Source organism: Toxotes jaculatrix, chromosome 19 (assembly GCF_017976425.1).
Source record: "Toxotes jaculatrix isolate fToxJac2 chromosome 19, fToxJac2.pri, whole genome shotgun sequence".
Taxonomy (NCBI): domain Eukaryota; kingdom Metazoa; phylum Chordata; class Actinopteri; family Toxotidae; genus Toxotes; species Toxotes jaculatrix.
In genome coordinates, this window is record NC_054412.1 from 15,137,323 (window position 1) to 15,155,467 (window position 18,145).

Genomic DNA, 18,145 nt, shown 5'->3' on the forward strand with positions numbered 1-18,145 from the left:
AATAATGCCTCTTTCCTGCAAGCTGAATGTTATGCATGAACGTCAATGCGTAATATTAAATATACTTTAAGTCCACACAGTCGTGGGTTGTTTAAACAACAGTTGACGTTGCTCATCTCTGCAAGATTCAACAATCTTGGCTTTCATATTTACTTCCCGTGTCGTAGGCCAAAGTTTATCCAGAGACTGTAGCACGCGATTGGCCTACTGTTAATGTTATGAAACGTCATTGGACAGACGGACACACGCCTTTTGTCAACCTGCAAGAGCACAACAGACGACAAGGTCAGAAAAAGTATGTTACAATATATATAAAGTGAGTGCTGGGAAACAGAAGCGGCTGCAGGGTGTCTCATGTGAGCAGGCACTGATGTGGTTCGTCCGATAATGCAAACACTCACATCTACGGTTAGCTAACGAGTGCCTAGCAGCGAGCCAACGACTGTAGCTTAGTTAACATTAAACATTAACATTTTGTCTTTTAACCATTAATTGGAAAAGTCAGTATGGTCGCCCATATGTATGATTAAATCACCCATTGCCTTTGTGACTAATAGGGAAGATGAGAAATGAGTCATGTTTATTGGTTTGGTTAGCTTGTTCGGTTACCACAGTGCTAAAAAGTAGCTAACATTTTCGCTGTTGAATTTCTAAAACGTCAGTCAAGCGAGGATATAACTTCATGTTTATGTAATGTTAAACATGCCCAAATTTGTACCTATGTTCACGGCGGATGATTAACTGAGCTGCATTTAACTGCAAACCAGACACTGCAGTAAAACACTATAACGTTAGCTGTTGTTGTTCCTGATGGTTTGTTCCAGTACTGTCAAAAGTTATCGCTCTTTTATCTGTTTTACTGGCGCTGACGGCTCACTCACGACTCTGTTATATGTCTGTATCAGGTCGTGGTGGGGTCGCATTACTATTTCCGTTTACTATTGCAAACGTGACGTTTTGCCTCATATCTGTTCCTCTGTGTTTGCCTCAGGTGATCCATGTGTGTCTGACTGAGCCAGCTTTAAGCATGCTGACTGCACAGAGAGCATGTGCAGCACTGGCTGCCCGGCGCCTGGTTAGAGCTTCCGTCTCTTCAGCACTCACACACCAATCTCTGATCCACACTTCCGTACCATGGCAGGACCAGGACCAGGACCAGGCCGAGCTGCATCCTGAATGGGCCAGTCTGGCGAAGAAACAGCTTAAAGGGAAGAACCCTGAAGATCTGATCTGGCGCACACCGGAAGGAATCAACATCAAGCCTGTGTACACCAAAGCAGACTCAGCCAGCGGTGCTGATGAACTGCCAGGAGTGTTTCCCTATACTAGAGGGCCCTATCCCACTATGTACACTTACAGACCATGGACTATCAGGCAGTATGCTGGCTTCAGCACTGTGGAGGAGAGCAACAAATTCTATAAAGATAACATTAAAGGTAGATTTTGTTGTTTTGTACAGTTCTATTTTTTAGATGAAATACTATCGATCCAAACCTATTGTTCATTAACTCCTTATCTTCTATGTGATGATTAATATACAATAGCTGACTCAGAGCTACTGCACATTTAAGGGACAGTATATCACACTCCATACTTAAGCCAAACTCCCACTGACATATTTTATTATACGAGAGGATATCTTTGAATTTCACAGAATAATTAGAAAATACTTAGATGGAAAGATTTAAACCACTGTGGCATTGTAGGGTCATACATATATATACATAAATATTTATACATAACAGAAATTGCATGAAGAGTCGAAACCTTTTAGGTTACCAAAGCTTGCAAGGGCTAACCACAAATACAGACTCAAATCTACAGTCACTTAATCTTTAATGAAAATGCCCTTTGTTTATTGCCTGTTAATCACAAATCAAAATGGGGCAGCAATTTCTTATGCCCTTATGAGTAATTATTGTATGTTGATCTCCTCTAATAATCAACACACTTAAATAACCAAAGGGAAAACAGAGATTGTCTTTTGCTGTGACAATTAACAGTGTAACAGTGTTGTTACAGCTGGGACTCACAAGAAGCCATTTCTTCAGTTTTAGAGGGAACAAGCCAGAATGACTGAGAATCTTATTAGCCAGACAAATTAATCGGCAGACAAATGACACAAATTGAAACCGCTCATTGTTCATGTCTCTTTCAGTAATGTTTTTCTTATGTTGTCTTTGAGATCAGGTTTATAACGCCTGTTCACCTCATCCACCTCCTCCATCTCTGATCCACTATCTTTCCCTCTATCACTTCAGCTGGACAGCAGGGACTTTCTGTGGCTTTTGACCTCCCGACGCACCGTGGTTATGACTCAGACAACCCCCGAGTCCACGGAGATGTTGGCATGGCCGGAGTCGCCATAGACACAGTTGAGGACATGAAAATGCTTTTTGATGGAATCCCACTGGAGAAGATGTCTGTTTCAATGACAATGAATGGAGCGGTTATCCCTGTACTGGCTATGTTTATTGTGACTGGAGAGGAGCAGGGCGTGTCCAAAGACAAACTAACAGGCACCATTCAGAATGACATTTTGAAGGAGTTTATGGTGCGTAACACCTATATTTTCCCCCCTGAGCCTTCCATGCATGCCATTGCAGACATCTTTGCTTACACCTCCAAGGTATGTACCTGCTAATATTTATGTGTTAATCTTCATTTATTAAACAGTATTTGAAATCTGAATATCAAGTTTTTAATTTTATATATAGTATTATATTTTTGCTGATTTACTGACTTGCCCGTGTCCACAGCACATGCCCAAGTTCAACTCGATATCCATCAGTGGCTACCATCTTCAGGAGGCTGGAGCTGACGCCATCCTGGAAGTGGCCTACACCATCGCTAACGGCCTCGAGTACTGCCGCACTGGTCTGAAGGCAGGCTTAACCATCGATGAGTTTGCCCCAAGGTACAAAATATTAAAAAAATCTCTGAGCGTCAGTGATTGTCATTTTAATTTACATAATCATTGCCTACTGCTATGGCTTGATATTGTAATTTAAAATATTATTTAATTATACATTTCCACAATATACACATCAAAAAGGCCTGTTATATTACTGCCAGTATCTATAAAGCGTCATACCTCTTATGCAATATTTCAAATGCTGTATTTATTTATTTTATATTGTGCAACAAATATATTTATAATAACCTTAGAAAGACCTTAGAAAGGAGAATTAGAGATTTAGTCTTTAGCACAGGAAATTGTTAAATATACCTTAAAGCAACGAGGCTGTATGAGAGAGATTCCTGAAAGTGAAAAATGTGGTGTAGGCGTATATCCAACCAGTAACATTATGAAATAAAACTAACTGTCTTGTCTGGCAAGTGTGTCCTAATTCCAAATATACTGATCTGCATATAAAAAGTAATATAATAATGATAAGTAATCAATGATTCCCACAGGGAAACAGATGTCAGCATTGTCTTAGCAGCAGTGAATACAGTCACTCCGAGCCTCAGGATTTCTCCCATGAAAACTCCCATGTACTTTACCGTAGCCACAGCTGTGCCATCCATGATGTTTTTTTTAATATTCCACTAATACTCTGCATGTTTGAGTAATGCACAGTAAATAAAGGTGACAGTCCCATTTACCTGGCAAACAAATACCTTCCCCTTTATTTGTTGACCCAGCAGATGGGACTGACAGCCTGAACCAGAGGCCAGATGGGAAGGCTGCTAGTCAAATCAAACAGTTCTTATACAAATTCATACAAATATTTATCACTGAGCGCAACTCAGTAGAGTGTCAGAAAGATTTAATACAACATGTAAAGGAAGAAATATAGGATTAAGCTGGGTAAAGGTGTTACATACTGGATATGTTAATTTGACTTGTCCAGTATCTTTGCTGTCATTTACTTCTCAGTTCTTTAGGGGATGAATGTTGTGAATTGAATCTTTGGCTACATTTTTCTGTAACGTGCACATGTGTTTTTTTTTGTTTGTTTTTTTAGTCAGTAACACAATTGCACTAGTTCAGCAACCCTGCCCTCGGTCCAGTTCCTGTCCGTTGCATTGTGCTACCTTTATCTCTTCTTCATGTGTCCTTCAGCTGCTTTTTTCACTGCCTTTCAATTGCTCAGATAATGGCAGAGTTAAATGGGCACAGAGTCATCAGGAACAACCTGAGGGCCCAGACCAGCCTTACCCTTGTTCACATAATGATTTCAGAGACAGGCCTCACCGACCGTCTGAATCAATATAGAGACATCACTCAACTGTGTGCAATGAAAGGTTTTCCACCCTAAACTATTATCTCCCTCTGTGCCACTGATTGTTCTGACTTTTCTTCGAATCACAACCAGTGCTTACCTTTGGGCTCACACAAATACTGGAGATGTGAGCGTGATTCTTTCTTTTGGATGTTTTCATTGCCATGTTGGTGGGCTTTCAGTGTATTGGCATAATGTATTTTTGGAGTTAAGGGAGGAGTTTATTCAATATGGTAAAAGGTTAGAAGTTTGTATGATTAAACATCAGTTGTCCTTCCTTATAAGCAATCATCTTCTCACCTTAGAGATTTTGCAGCTTTTTCTATAATTGAAAATTGAGTATCTTTTGGTGTGTCACTGTTTGTTGAACAAGCCTTTTGCCCTGGGCTCTGAGAAGTTGTGTTGGGCGTTTATATTCTCTATTTTTTAGCATCTCATAGACTAAACATTTAACTAAAAAAGCTATCGGTAGTCGATAATGAAAATAGATATTAGTTACAGCTCTAATTCATTGTTTTATTCAAAACATTGTGAAAACGTTTCTGTTGTGAACAAAAGGATCAAGAACAGGTGTGTAAATTTATCATGATTAGTTCAATCTTGACTGTGCAACAGTCTTCTTTACACAGCTGATTGATGATCCATTTTTTCATAAAGTGTAATAAATTCTTTTTAGATCTCTTTAAATCAGAAAACCCTGATTTCTGTTTTTGTGGATAATTGGTATCCACCCTTTTAATAACTGATTATATTTCTCTTTTTCGCCATATGTTGTGTGTGCTGTCAGGTTGTCATTCTTCTGGGGTATTGGGATGAATTTCTACATGGAAATTGCCAAGCTGAGGGCAGGCAGGAGGCTATGGGCCACGCTCATTAAAAAGAACTTCCAGCCCAAGAATGCAAAGTCTCTCCTCCTGCGCACACACTGCCAGACTTCAGGCTGGTCTCTCACTGAGCAGGTAAATATAAGTCATTATAAGAAAAATAAGAAAATGTTAAAACTCAGACTTGTAAAATGAAAGGACAATAGTTACAACTTTTCCACTATGGCTCCTCTCATAGGATCCATACAACAATGTGATCCGAACGGTGATCGAAGCCATGGCAGCTGTGTTCGGGGGGACCCAGTCACTCCACACCAACTCGTTCGATGAAGCTCTGGGCTTGCCCACAGTGAAGAGCGCTCGCATTGCCAGGAACACCCAGATCATCATCCAGGAGGAGTCGGGCATCCCCAAAGTCGCTGATCCCTGGGGGGGCTCGCACATGATGGAGTCTCTCACAGATGACGTCTACAACACAGCCCTAAAGGTTTGTCATGGGGACAAATGGGCACCTGCCCTGGCTCCCTCTGAAAGTAAAGAGAGGAGGGTTTTTAATTAATAGTTTACAGCTCTGCCAAAATCTTGACCCTAAAACTTTGAAATTCTTGTATATATTCTTGTACATATTATCTTGTGCCTGTCAGGTTTTAGTGAGGTAAATATAATACATGAAGTGAAATGACAGAGGTGATCCATCATCATAAACACCTGTGCTTTCCTTTGTATAGTTCATTAACGACATTGAGGAGATGGGAGGCATGGCCAGAGCTGTGGCAGAGGGCATTCCAAAACTTCGCATTGAGGAATGTGCAGCACGTAGACAGGCCCGCATTGACTCAGGTACTGTATAAATGTATTACATCCTTAAAGCCTCTTACTTTTTCATCTTTTCATCTTCTTTCTCTGCTTTATGTACTTAATAATCTCTACCTCTTAACTTATCATAGGACTGTATGGAACTGTGCTGCAGTGTATTTATAGAGGTTGCAGTTTTGACATTAAGTGGAGAGTACAGCTCCCGCGTTCTGTCGGACATGGTCACATTATTCATCAAATTTAACATGAAATGTTTAATTTAGTGTTTAAATCTCCCCACAATAGAGATTTTTTGTCATGCAGGTTTAACTTCATTAAATCACCTTTACATGGATTGGTTGTATTTTTAAGATACAAGAGTATTCCAGTATTCATTAGTAGTGCTCTGGTTTGAGCATGAATTGATCTGTTGTTTAGTTTGCAGCTCTTACTTCTAAAATAATGCTAAATTCATCTGCAAAGTATTTTTTTATTCAGTCTATTGTAAGCACACTTAACCTGAGCACATGCTTTGCTAGATACATAGGCTGTAGGCTGGCAGCGCTAAGCTACCACAAGTGGATAGGAAAGCAGTTAACACAAGGTCCTATCGCTTGAATCCAGCTGACCGTGTGTATTTTGTTGTGTTTTTTGTGTCAGGATGCTATCAGGGAGTTTAATTGAGGCTTCTTTGTGTGTCTTTGAAATGAACTTTTACTTCAGCCCTGTGATGCCCAAAATAAATGCAACGGGGGCAGAGCAGAACCTTCACAGACTGGGTAGCTTTTCACGATAATCCCCCTGATGCCTGCTCTCATTGATATTCATTGGGTTTCTGATTCACCCTGCCTGCTGACAGATTTTTCACCTCTGATGTGCCTCGAATTGTGATTGACCATGTTAGGCTCTCAGATACAGTGGGGTTGTCTGCGACCACTTTTGGATCCCACTGTAATTTTCAGCTGTGCTACATGAAGGTCATAGGGTTAAAGATAGTACAGCGCTCTTTCATGCTTTCTGCTGTCTTGTACTCCATGATGATATTGCAGATCCAAACAGGTTTAGTTACCTTTTATCGTTCTGAGTGGCTTTTCTTTTTATTTTCTTTGTGGTATGTGCTTCACCACCAGTTGCCTTTCTGAGGATGTTTGTTTTCTATATCTAAAGCAAGACATTTGTTTGTCTAAAAGCTCCTCTTTCTGCTCCCCAAATAACAACCTTATAAGATTGTTCAAAAATGTGTGCTTTCTGTCAAAACATTGACCCCTGGGTTGTATTTTCTTGTCTTTCTGATTTCATATACCTGTATACCTTTTGCCCTTTTCTTTTTAGGATCAGAAGTAATTGTTGGGGTGAACAAATACCGTCTGGAAAAAGAGGAGAGTGTGGAGGTGCTGGCCATAGATAACACTGTTGTACGTCAGAAACAGATTGAAAAACTGAAAAAGGTCAGTGCTCCTTTGAGAATCGACTTCTAGATAAATCAGTCGTACCTAAAAGATATGGGTTTTTTTCCCCTTCATTTTCTGTTCGAAGAATACCACAAATAGAACAAGAGGTAAAAGCATGAAAAGACAAACGCTGAGTTCAAACTTTGATAGTTACACAGTTTGTCCATACATTTTAGCCATATTTCCTGTCTCTGTTTGTGCACATGATTCCTTCTTGCCTCCATCTGATCTGCAGTGCTTTGCCGTATGATGTTATGTTGAGCTGCAGCATAAGTTGAATCAGGTTAAACTTAATTGCTGCATGATGCAGCGTCCTTATGGATGGCCCCCCCTTAATGCCCCCCCCGGCTGCACCAGCTTCTCCCATTGAAATGAATGATAATAGTTGCATTTTTACATTCAGAGCAAATGTCTGTGTGAACATGGCTTTATGTTGTTGAGCAGCTGATTTAACTAATTAACCCAAAGATTTGCCTTGTTAAACAATTTACGTTTAGTTTCCTTCTTAATGAAATACAAATATAAAAACAAAGTAAGGACATAAAAATAATAAGCATAGGACTCAACATATACATTTATCTCATTTAAGTTAGGAACCCTCTTGTAGTTGTGTGTTTGCCAAACAGCAGGTAACAGCACAACATATGCAAGCATGTGCAAGATCAGCATATGCAAGATATATGCATACAAAGATAATGTGAAGTGACCTTGCAGGCATCAAGCACACTGTGCAAACTAACAGGAGAGCGCTTCTGTTCCTGCTGTCATGGGACAGTTTAGTGTGTTGGTCTCACTGCCTCTGTTGGAAGGTCAGTGGGCATTTAAATGTCGTTACATTTGGAGAGTAACTGTCAGAACAGGTAGACGGAAATGCTGCACAGCTCAGCCAGAAGTGAACACTCTCTTTCATTAGGCGCACACTTGAAGCAAGGAGCGGAGCTTTGAACTTTTAACAAATGCAGATGACAAGCTGTTGTCGTTTCTGTGACAAGAAGAGGAGGAAGACAATGAAGAGTTTGTACTGTAGGACAGTACAGCTATATCCGTGGAGCAGAATTAAAAGAAGATGACAGTCAGGAGGATTGTCACAATATGCCAGTTCCGCATGATGAATGGCTTTTTGTCAAGCGTAGCATACATTTTCATGACTGTACGCAGAAGATATGCGTCACCAGAGCACAGACACACAGTGTTTGAGCTGTTTGTATGTGTGGTGCAGATACTGTAGCTCATCTCATCAAGGCCGAATCTTTGTCGCAGACATGCCGTGTTCGTGTAACGTCCAGGTGATTATGCATGAGATGTCAGTTAAAGTCTTTGTGGGTCCAGTACCCAGGGCTCACAACCCAGACACACAGTATGACTGCTGCAGGTACATTATTAAATATTAAATATATTTAATAATGTAATTGTATTTATGAAATGTAATTATATTTATGAAGGACTTAAAGCAATGAAGGGTTTGCATTAGGTCTATAAGCAGTTTGAGTGTTGTCATTCTCTATGTTAAATTCTCTACTATTAAAAAAAAAGATTTAATTTAATCAGCAGGGCAGATAAAAACTCCATGTTTATGCCTTGTTGCCTCCTTTGTTTTAGGTGAGAGAAAGTCGTGACCCTGAAGCAGCGAAGAAGTGCCTGGCAGCCATAGAGGAGTGTGCCCAGACCAGGGAGGGCAACCTTTTAGCCCTGGCTGTGGAAGCGGCTCGAGCCAGGTCAAACCTCCCACAGTCACTAAAATCTCTGATTGTAAAGATCACTCTTATGCCTGCATGAATTTAGCTTCAGACACCAAATGTCTCCTTGTATAAGATCATCTGTGATCTTGTTGTACACATGTATACCATACAGTACCATGATCACTGAGGTTTTTTTTTCTCGAAAGCTCTTTTGTTCATGCAGAACTTTCAGCGATATAATATGCTGTATACTTTCATACTACCACAAATGACAACTGAGTAATTTTGATATCAACTTTTGACTTAAAAACTACACTTAAGTTACCTGATTGTTGTTCTTATTACCCTCACAGCAACAGTGACATTGTGGGAGATGAGACTACAGTAAATCCTTCAGCCATGTGGCACAGATACAGATAAAGCACAGCAGTCAATCATACAGACAACCAAACACGCTGCAATAAACTGTGAAACTCTGCTAATGAAAAAGCAAGCAAATTAACATTTAGTGTATTGCATATGGATGTCTTCAAATGATTTGGAATAAAAAGATTGATTGTACTGCATTTTTGAATCATTGGAATATGAAAATATGTTGAAGAAGACGCTGTGGACTCCTTTCTACAGGTGCTCTGTGGGTGAAATCACAGATGCCATGAAGAAAGTGTTCGGTGAACACAAGGCCAGCACCAGGATGGTGAGCGGGGCTTACCGCAGTGAGTTTGGGGAGCATGAAGAGATTGCCCTGGCCCACAATAGGTAGGAAATAAAATTGATTGATAAGATTGATTGATTGTTTGTATTTCAGGTACTTAAAAAGTTTTTTTTTTCCCTCTCTCTTTCAAATCTCAAGAGTTGCCGATTTTAAGAAGCATGAAGGCAGGAATCCTCGACTGCTGGTGGCAAAGATGGGGCAGGATGGTCACGACAGAGGAGCCAAAGTCATTGCCACAGGGTTTGCAGACCTGGGCTTCGATGTGGACATCGGACCACTGTTTCAGGTCAGTGTCATACAGTAGAATGCAGCTAACCATCTTAACTGCCTACACCTACCACCTCAGCCAATGTAGGGATACTATTCAAGACGCAGAGTTAATGACAGAGGTAGCTACTGTACCTATAACCTACCTTTCAAGCAAAAGGTATTCACATAAACGTCCATCTTGTACATGTATTTAGACAGTTTGGGTCTATTCTTGAGTAATAATTGTAAACTCTCTAAAATTTAACAAAGTAGTTAAATTCAGTAGACTGACCAAGGGTAGATGTGAACTCATGATGGTGAAACCCACATGGTTTAAAGATATATAGGGATTCAGGGATGTTCTAGTCAAGTCAAGTTATGCACTAGAAAAAAAAGGTCTATAAACAGTTTGATTGCTTCCTTTCTCTGTGTTAAAGAATATTTAAACAGAAAAAAATTAACCTAATGTTTATTCTGAGACTGTTAGAATGCAAACTCAGCTCTCTGTGTAACACTTCAGAGTGCCATCCAGCCAAGTGGGGGTGCTGCTGAGCTAGCCTAGCACAGAGCCACTTGACCCTAAACCCCCTTGGGTGATTTTCAGATGTGTATAGGAGGTGAATACAAGCTGAAGGCCAGTGTTTCGTTACTCTTTAACTCTGCACACATAACAGACGTGCAGTCAGATATATGTTTTGTTGGTTGGTTGGAGAGTGAGCTGAAACCACCTCGACAGATTAAACTTAATCAGTATGAGTTTCAGATTCTGATGCTGCATATCACATCGGTGCATAAATATAATGTGTTAAATCCTGATAACTTAAAGTTTTTCAGAATGTATCTGTCTTTTCTGTGGTATGCAGTAAGTAGATAAGACTGTGATGATATACCTATTGAGGGCGTGCGCCCCACAGCACCAGATGTCACACTCTATTGGAATAATTTCTCAACCACTGATCACATTGCTCGGTGTTAAACGGAGCCTCTGGCAGTGAGTAAATAAATAATGAAATACATAATGAAAGGTGTTGTGCCTAACTGCTGTCATTTTCAACACTATGCTCACAAAACAAGGGCCTTGGGAACAGTGTTTTACATGATGAGTTATGTTTCTAGTTATAGAGGGGTAAGTGGGAAATACATGTAGCTTTTAAAAATGGACCCTGGAGGGCACGCAACTTTGGCAAATCTGTAAATGACAGATTTACAAATGAGTAGAATATTGTGTTAAAAAGCAGTTTTGCGAAATCTAAAATCTCAGATTCAGAGTTGGGGATACTCAAAGAACAAAGCGTTTTTACTTTTTGTGCAAGCGTCTTGTAAGTGACCAAGTTCACTGAAGCAGTAATTAATAATTAAGTATCTGGTTTGTTCTGAACCAGCTGCTTTCATAAGCCAAAGGTCTCCATGGATACATCATTAGTATCATATGCAGTTATACAGGGAATAGAATACAGTAGCTGACTAAGAATCAGTGATATATCAATACCTAGTCCTTCTCATTCTGAGATGTACTCCTCGGTTTTCCTTGTCTGGATTTTGGGTGAACAGACTCCCCTTGAGGTGGCCCAGCAGGCCGTCGATGCAGACGTTCACTGTGTTGGGGTCAGCACGCTTGCTGCAGGACACAAGACCCTGGTCCCGGAGCTCATCAAGGAACTACGGAAGCTCAACAGGCCAGATATCCTTGTCATCTGTGGAGGTGTCATCCCACCACAGGTAACCTCTTGACTTTCAGTATCATCATATCTTTAAAATTAAATTTCTGTTTTCACTCTTCCAAACAGCTAACTCCTTTATGTAACAGTCCTCAGCAATATCAGTTTTACTGAATTTAATTTGAGCATGCTTGACGTAGAAGTCCATGCATTAGAGACCCTGTGCACTCTGTCCATAGAGACTTGTCGTAATTCAGCCTGTAGATCCTATCTGACTTTCGCAGCCATACTCAAAGTATGTAAAACCATCAAATTTTCCCAGTATGTGTACAAAATTTTCTCTGTACATGAAGCATGGAAAGGCCGTGCGAGTTTTTGGTGTCAGTGTATCTGACCTTGATGTATGTGGACGGTGGTCCATTTTTAGGCATTGTCCCTGGGGAGGCAGCGGATACTGAAGCAGCGTAGTGTTGAATAATCTGCTGGTCTACAGAGACAGAAATCAATTCCCCTGCAGCTCTCCCAGCCAAGCTCTTTGTGCATAGCCTCCAGCATGACCATTGGCGTCCTTGGAGCCATGAAAATACATTATTTAGCATTACGTGATAAGCACGCAGATTAAAATATAAAATGTCATCTTGCTGTCATGTGGAGACAGAACCAATTTCTCATGATGAGGTCTGCTTTGATTCATATAATCATCATTACCACACTTAAGGATTGTGTTGATTTCATGCCGTGCAGTCTCATTTCTTATCATCCTGTTCCTTTCAATCTTAGTGTTTCTTTGCCAAACACATTTCATCCCTTTTCTTTTGGGGATAATTCCAGTTGAATTGTCTTAAGCGTAATTAAAAGCATAATCCCACAGGGACTGTGCACAACCTTCTTTCCCTATATAATGAAAGCTGAAGTCCTTCCTAGCTGCATTTACCTCAAACAGTGTTCCACCTCTGTGTTTATACAGGACTATGAGTTCTTGTACCAGAGCGGTGTGTGCGCCATATTCGGCCCCGGCACCAGGATCCCACAAGCTGCTGTGGAGGTCATTGATAATATTGAGAAGAGTCTGGAAAACATCCGGCAGACCATGTGAACACTTGGAGAAAAAAAAAGAAAAAGAAACTACAACAAGAGTTGTCTATTCATGCTGTCAAGAACAAAGTCACAAGTGAGAGAACCAACTGTTCTGTACAGAATCTATTTGACTGGTAGCATGAGGTTGTAAAGAAAAACAAAATGTCCTTCCACACTGTAAGTTCGCAGCAAGTACAGCAGTCGAAATCACTAATAACCTGTTGGGAGGTCATGATGAACATTGTGTTTTCTGAATATCAGAATAACATCTGAGTAACATAGTGTTGAGTGTTTTTCCATGTTGAGAGAACCACCCAAATCTAAAGGAATACTGTAACCCATAACCTCTTTAGTTGGCTAAATGGTGATTTAATTCATCATTTCTCCTTTGGATGCATGCTTGAATTGCATTGGTTGCAGGGTCTGATAATATCAATGTAAACATTCTTCAAATTCCAGAAAATAAGAGGGAGCCCCGACTCCTGGTTTAACACTATAGAGTTTAATGGGAAATACTTAAATATTTACGACTTAAACAATGGATCATACACTACATTTAATTAAATTAGGATTTTCTTTACAGACAGACAGTATAGTCTCATGTGACAGGAATTTGTCTTGAGATGCCTTTTTTTCCCATCCAGTGTAAAAGCATAGGACTCCACTCTACACCTTTGAATGTAATGCTTTTATTGTGAAATGTCAGTGTGTAATTTGCAGTTACCTAGCAGGGTGTGATTCGTGCCACTGTAGTGGAGATGGACAGACAGAAATTCACATCACAATAAACCTCTTTGGAACCATTACTCGTGTCTTTTACGTTCATGGACATTATCGTCTTGAAAGTGGCCTTCTGTTGTTTTGATCTCTTTCCTCCCTGCGTCATGTTTGATTTAACCAGCTACTGATCAAAGAGGAAACAGAACAGTGATCACAATTTATGAAGCAGTTGGAAATTGTATTTTTCTATGTGTGATTCTGAATCAGATTTAACGCTCTAAATAAAGTATGTGAACTTCGGAAATGTGACTCGCATCTGAAGATTGTATAACCCTTTTTCTGAGACGTTCAGTCAGTTTTCTAAAAAAAAGTGGATTAATTTGATCTTTCTTTAAAGTCCACTAAGGTAGAGGTCAACACTTCAGCTGAATGGTAATATCTCAAATCTAACTTGTGACAGTCTCTGAAAGCTGGGAGGATGATTTATTTTCACACGGATTTGACGTTGACAAATTGACTAATACTCTTTATGGAGGTGGAACATATGTGACTGCGACCCTTTCAGCTATTACTCTGTTGAGATGCCATTCGGGGACATTCATTTCCGTTTCCAGCTAGTAGTTTCTGGTGTCAGATCAAACACATTTGGGTGTAAACATCAGACTGATGTTTACATCAGTCTAGTATGTGGAATCTGTGAATGTAGGCACTGACATTTTCGATGGATTTATACGCAAGCTGACTGACATTGCCATCCTTTGCGCCCTGGGCTCTGGCTCTTGTGACACAGAGATTAAGAAAAAAAGAGACTTAAATGTCAGAACTGAAGACACTCCTTTACATGCTGTGAGGGATAGTGCATTCCCACGTGTCCCACAGTTGAAGCTATTCCTGACTGGAATTCATAATGAGTATCACCACGTCTTCATTAAACATAGCTGGGTTTTTTTTTTTCTCGTGAAGGAGGTTGGAAGTGCAATTTAGTGATACTACTTAATCATGATGTATTCATTGTCCACAACTTTATTCAGTCAGTGTTTATTCTCAAACATGACCAACAAAATGTGCACACAAACATGCTTGAGGTTCGTAGCTCTACATTCACAAATTTTCAAAATAATGAAACACTGCCCATATGGAATATCATATCATTCACAAAGGCGTACTTGAAACTGTAGCTTTGCAAACTTGTGCACTGTCGTTTGTGTCTGGCTTTGTGGAGGTTGATCTGTAAGCTTAGTTTTGTAGACTTGTACATTTTTTCTTTTTGTTTGCAAACACAGACTTGTAAGTTCACTTTGAAAAGCTGTGTGGCAAAAATACTTGAGGCAGAGTGCACTGGTAAGAGAGTGTGAGGAGGGACAGCTCTCCGGTATAATGCTTGGCGACCGTGGCTACTGTTTAAAGAAGTGGCTGATGACGCCTGTCATGGTACTCTCAACGGAGGAAGGAACGGAAGAGCAGGAAAAGCAATACATCTATGTGCACTCATAGGCAGTCATTGAGTGCTGTATAGGAGTGCTCAAGAGCGGGTGTGTGTTGTTTATATTAAGGTTGAATGTCCAATCATGCCCCCCCCCCCCCCTCCCTTGTTTATTTAAGCCTACACTTAAACTGGTATTGGTTGTTAGACAGTAATATTGTGGGATGATGCAAAGCTACTGCATATAGATATACTAATGAGAGCCAACTGCATCACAGTGAAATCAGTATGGAGCCAGGGTATACACCATCATGTGTGCAGAAGCTGTGCTGCACAACATTTGCATAGCCAAGAGAGAGCCTCTCCCAACGGAGGGTTTAGGCCCAGCGGGGGCAGAAGTGGAAGATATCAGAGAACAAGCTGCAGAGGAGGATGTGATGGCTCATCTCATCGGAATCAATAAAATTCAGCTTGATCAGCCTATAAAAGAATTTTGCTGTTTTAATCGAAGAGAAATTTCCTCTCCTTATTCCATCAACGTTTCATGTTTTTGTGATATCAGAGGAGTTGGATGTTTTGAGAATATGACATTTGATGTTTTTTGTTCAGATTTAAATAAGAATTGTAAACAATTTGTTCATAATCCTAAGTTTAGAAATAAATCATTCTTGATTGTCTATCTGGCTTGATGGTTTGATTTTTAGATTTTAGATTTCTGTTTCTTGAACTCAAGCTTCACCTTTTCCAGGCATAACTTTTTTGTCTCCATCTCAACTCTCACAATTCCTATCTCCAGTAACACAGACTGGTGATCTGGATCTCTTGTCGTCCAAGCAGGTACAGTTGACGTGGTTTTCAGAGCGATCCACGGTGCTGAAGGTTGGTTGATTTTTCTGCAGCAGACACAGCTTCATTAAAATAAAACTTGCTTTGTACAGTTATGCACTCTGTATGCCCAGAGGAATCTGGTTTATTACTAGCCCATTACTATTTATTAGCCAACTGTTCTTAAGAAGCCACATTACCTTTGTGACTGGTGTCTGATGAATTGTATATGATATGGAAGACAACTTGGGTCTTATTCAGCTTCAACATGCATTTCTTCCATTAGGCTTACATGCCACTAATGTCACAGCCTCTTAGCCCATTGAAAGCTGGCGAGTCGTCTCCAAACACATCCATGATGTTACGAGAGGGTCCCCCACCCTCTAGGGGGCTTTGAGCAGGCTAGAGTTTCTCCTGGCTGTCTGATCTTTCCAATTTTGCTTCACTTCATTAACTGACTCCACCCTCTGCTTCACTGACTGTTGCTATCTACCTGATGTGTGTTCTTATTAGTTATGACATTGTACTGTTGAGTAATTTAATTTTTTTTCTTTGGCTCAGTAGATTAAATGTTTGTAACCACAGCAATGTGAACATTGTGGCAACTATCAATGCGATAGAACGTGTTAGCGTGGGCGCGTAGGGTCTATGTAGCTACGCTTACATATTTTGGGTCATATTTCTATACGTTTTGTTTTTTAACTTTCCAAAAACAAAGTGAAAGTGAGCCCATGTCTGAATACACAGACAAAACGAAGATTGCAGGCAGAAAACAAAACATACAAATCTACAAAACTAAGCTTTCAGATACAAACTTCAATGCAAGTTTGCAAAAAGTAAATACAAATTGTAATAAAAAATAAACAAACTTCACAACACTGCAAAACGGAAAAACGTAACAGTATTTGCCTCAGTCATGCTCACTGAAAGGGAAATCTTCAGAAAGGAAGTACAGGTGACAAAATGTCAGGGAAAATAATCCCTGGGTAAAGCAGGACATGAACAAACAGATCTCTGTTAAGCAGAAACATGTGTAGCATGGACTGATAACAATCACAGAAATCACAGGATTTTTTTTCTGTTCAATTATATATTACATTGTATATATACAATAATATGCTGATGTACTGCAGCAGTGACTACAGGCAGCAGACAGTCATGAGGCATTTTCAGTGAAACAACACTTTAGCTAATATCCTGATGATATGAAAAACTGCTACACATTGATATCTACAAGAGCTTTAATTTTCAGATTTCTAAGTGTTCATAAAGCTGAAAAGGATAAAGCTTTATTTTATTTTTTATTAACAAATCCCATGAAAGTACTACATTTATTCTACTAACAAGTACTGAACGTGGTCAAAGCCTAAGCCTATTTCTTTGTGCCTTAGGACTCTGTTGTTGCTGACAAGACTATCCCTACTCAAGGTCCACTTTCTTGTTTGTTCTGGCGTTTTCGACCATATCGTATGGTCCTTATTATCAGACTAAGTTTGACCAGTCTCCGTGGAGATGAAGCTGTTCAAACCTTTTATGACTGTGAGCACCTATAGGACTTCTCATCCATGTTGACTTTAAAGTCTCGAGATCCACGGTAACTGAGCAGACTCAGTCTCCTAATGAGGACTGTGATACGGTCGAAAGCTTCAGAACAAGCAAGTCAGTTACCCTTGGGTTGAACCTGTTTTGTCAACTGGTGTTCCCCCGTGTCACAAATGAACAGTCAAGCTCAACTCTAATGATCTTTAAGAAGCTTTTACAGAAAAAGTTTGGGACATTTCAGGAAACGTTTTTTTTTGGGGGGGGCAAGAAATGGATATAAATATGAAGCCAGCTAACTAAATTCAACACAGAGACTAGAAACATGGGGAAACAGCTAGTCTGGCTCTTACTGAGATAACCTGGCTACCAACACCTCTAAAACTCATGATTTAATGTTACATCTTGTTTGTTGAATTTGTACAAGTGTAAAAACAACATGTGGTGGTGGATTTTGTTACGTTTGGACAGAGCCAGTCTAGCTGTCTCTGGACTGGCTGTAAAGAGAAAAAAATATATAAGTAGAGGACACATTTTATTACATTGAGCCCACAAAATGCTATTGCTTGTCATTTTTCTTGCTTTCCACAGACAAGTGTTGGAGTGTGGAAGCCTTTCCTGAAGAGAGGCTATAAAATCTTAATTGTATCTGAGCACAGCACATACAATACTGGGCAGTTAATCAAACTGCTTATTAGCTCTAGGATACATGTGACTACGTCCTGTTTTCAAAATAAGGTGTTAATACAAAATGTATACCAAATACATATATGGAAAGATTACAGGAAGTAAAAAGGAAGTATAAAACATGTTATCTCTGACCCTTATAAATTAAAAATAGATTAGAAGAATGATATCAGTCTTCAGTACTTATTAGAAGAATAAATTCTTGACTTTTCGGTTTTCGGTCCAAATCCTCTGGTAATAAAATCATAAAATAATAGCAGTCTTATCCTTTAAA

The 18,145-nt window shown here is 39.8% G+C and overlaps 1 protein-coding gene across 3 annotated transcripts; it reads left to right on the top strand.

The window, feature by feature from the left end:
- The first annotated feature begins 181 nt into the window (after positions 1-181).
- On the top strand, positions 182-13,706 carry mut (methylmalonyl CoA mutase). 3 transcript variants are annotated; one of them, XM_041064648.1, is made up of 13 exons: positions 182-285; positions 992-1,436; positions 2,262-2,629; positions 2,760-2,917; positions 5,017-5,188; positions 5,292-5,540; positions 5,782-5,893; positions 7,181-7,296; positions 8,899-9,014; positions 9,606-9,737; positions 9,832-9,979; positions 11,494-11,661; positions 12,568-13,706. In XM_041064648.1, exons 2-13 carry the CDS (start codon positions 1,028-1,030, stop codon positions 12,694-12,696), a joined length of 2,277 nt encoding a protein of 758 aa, XP_040920582.1. In that variant the 5' UTR covers positions 182-285; positions 992-1,027; the 3' UTR covers positions 12,697-13,706. The 3 variants fall into 3 exon arrangements, with proteins under 3 accessions (XP_040920582.1, XP_040920583.1, XP_040920584.1); XM_041064649.1 differs by having other exon boundaries at positions 194-295; XM_041064650.1 differs by lacking the exon at positions 182-285 and adding an exon at positions 355-375.
- The last annotated feature ends 4,439 nt before the right edge of the window (positions 13,707-18,145 follow it).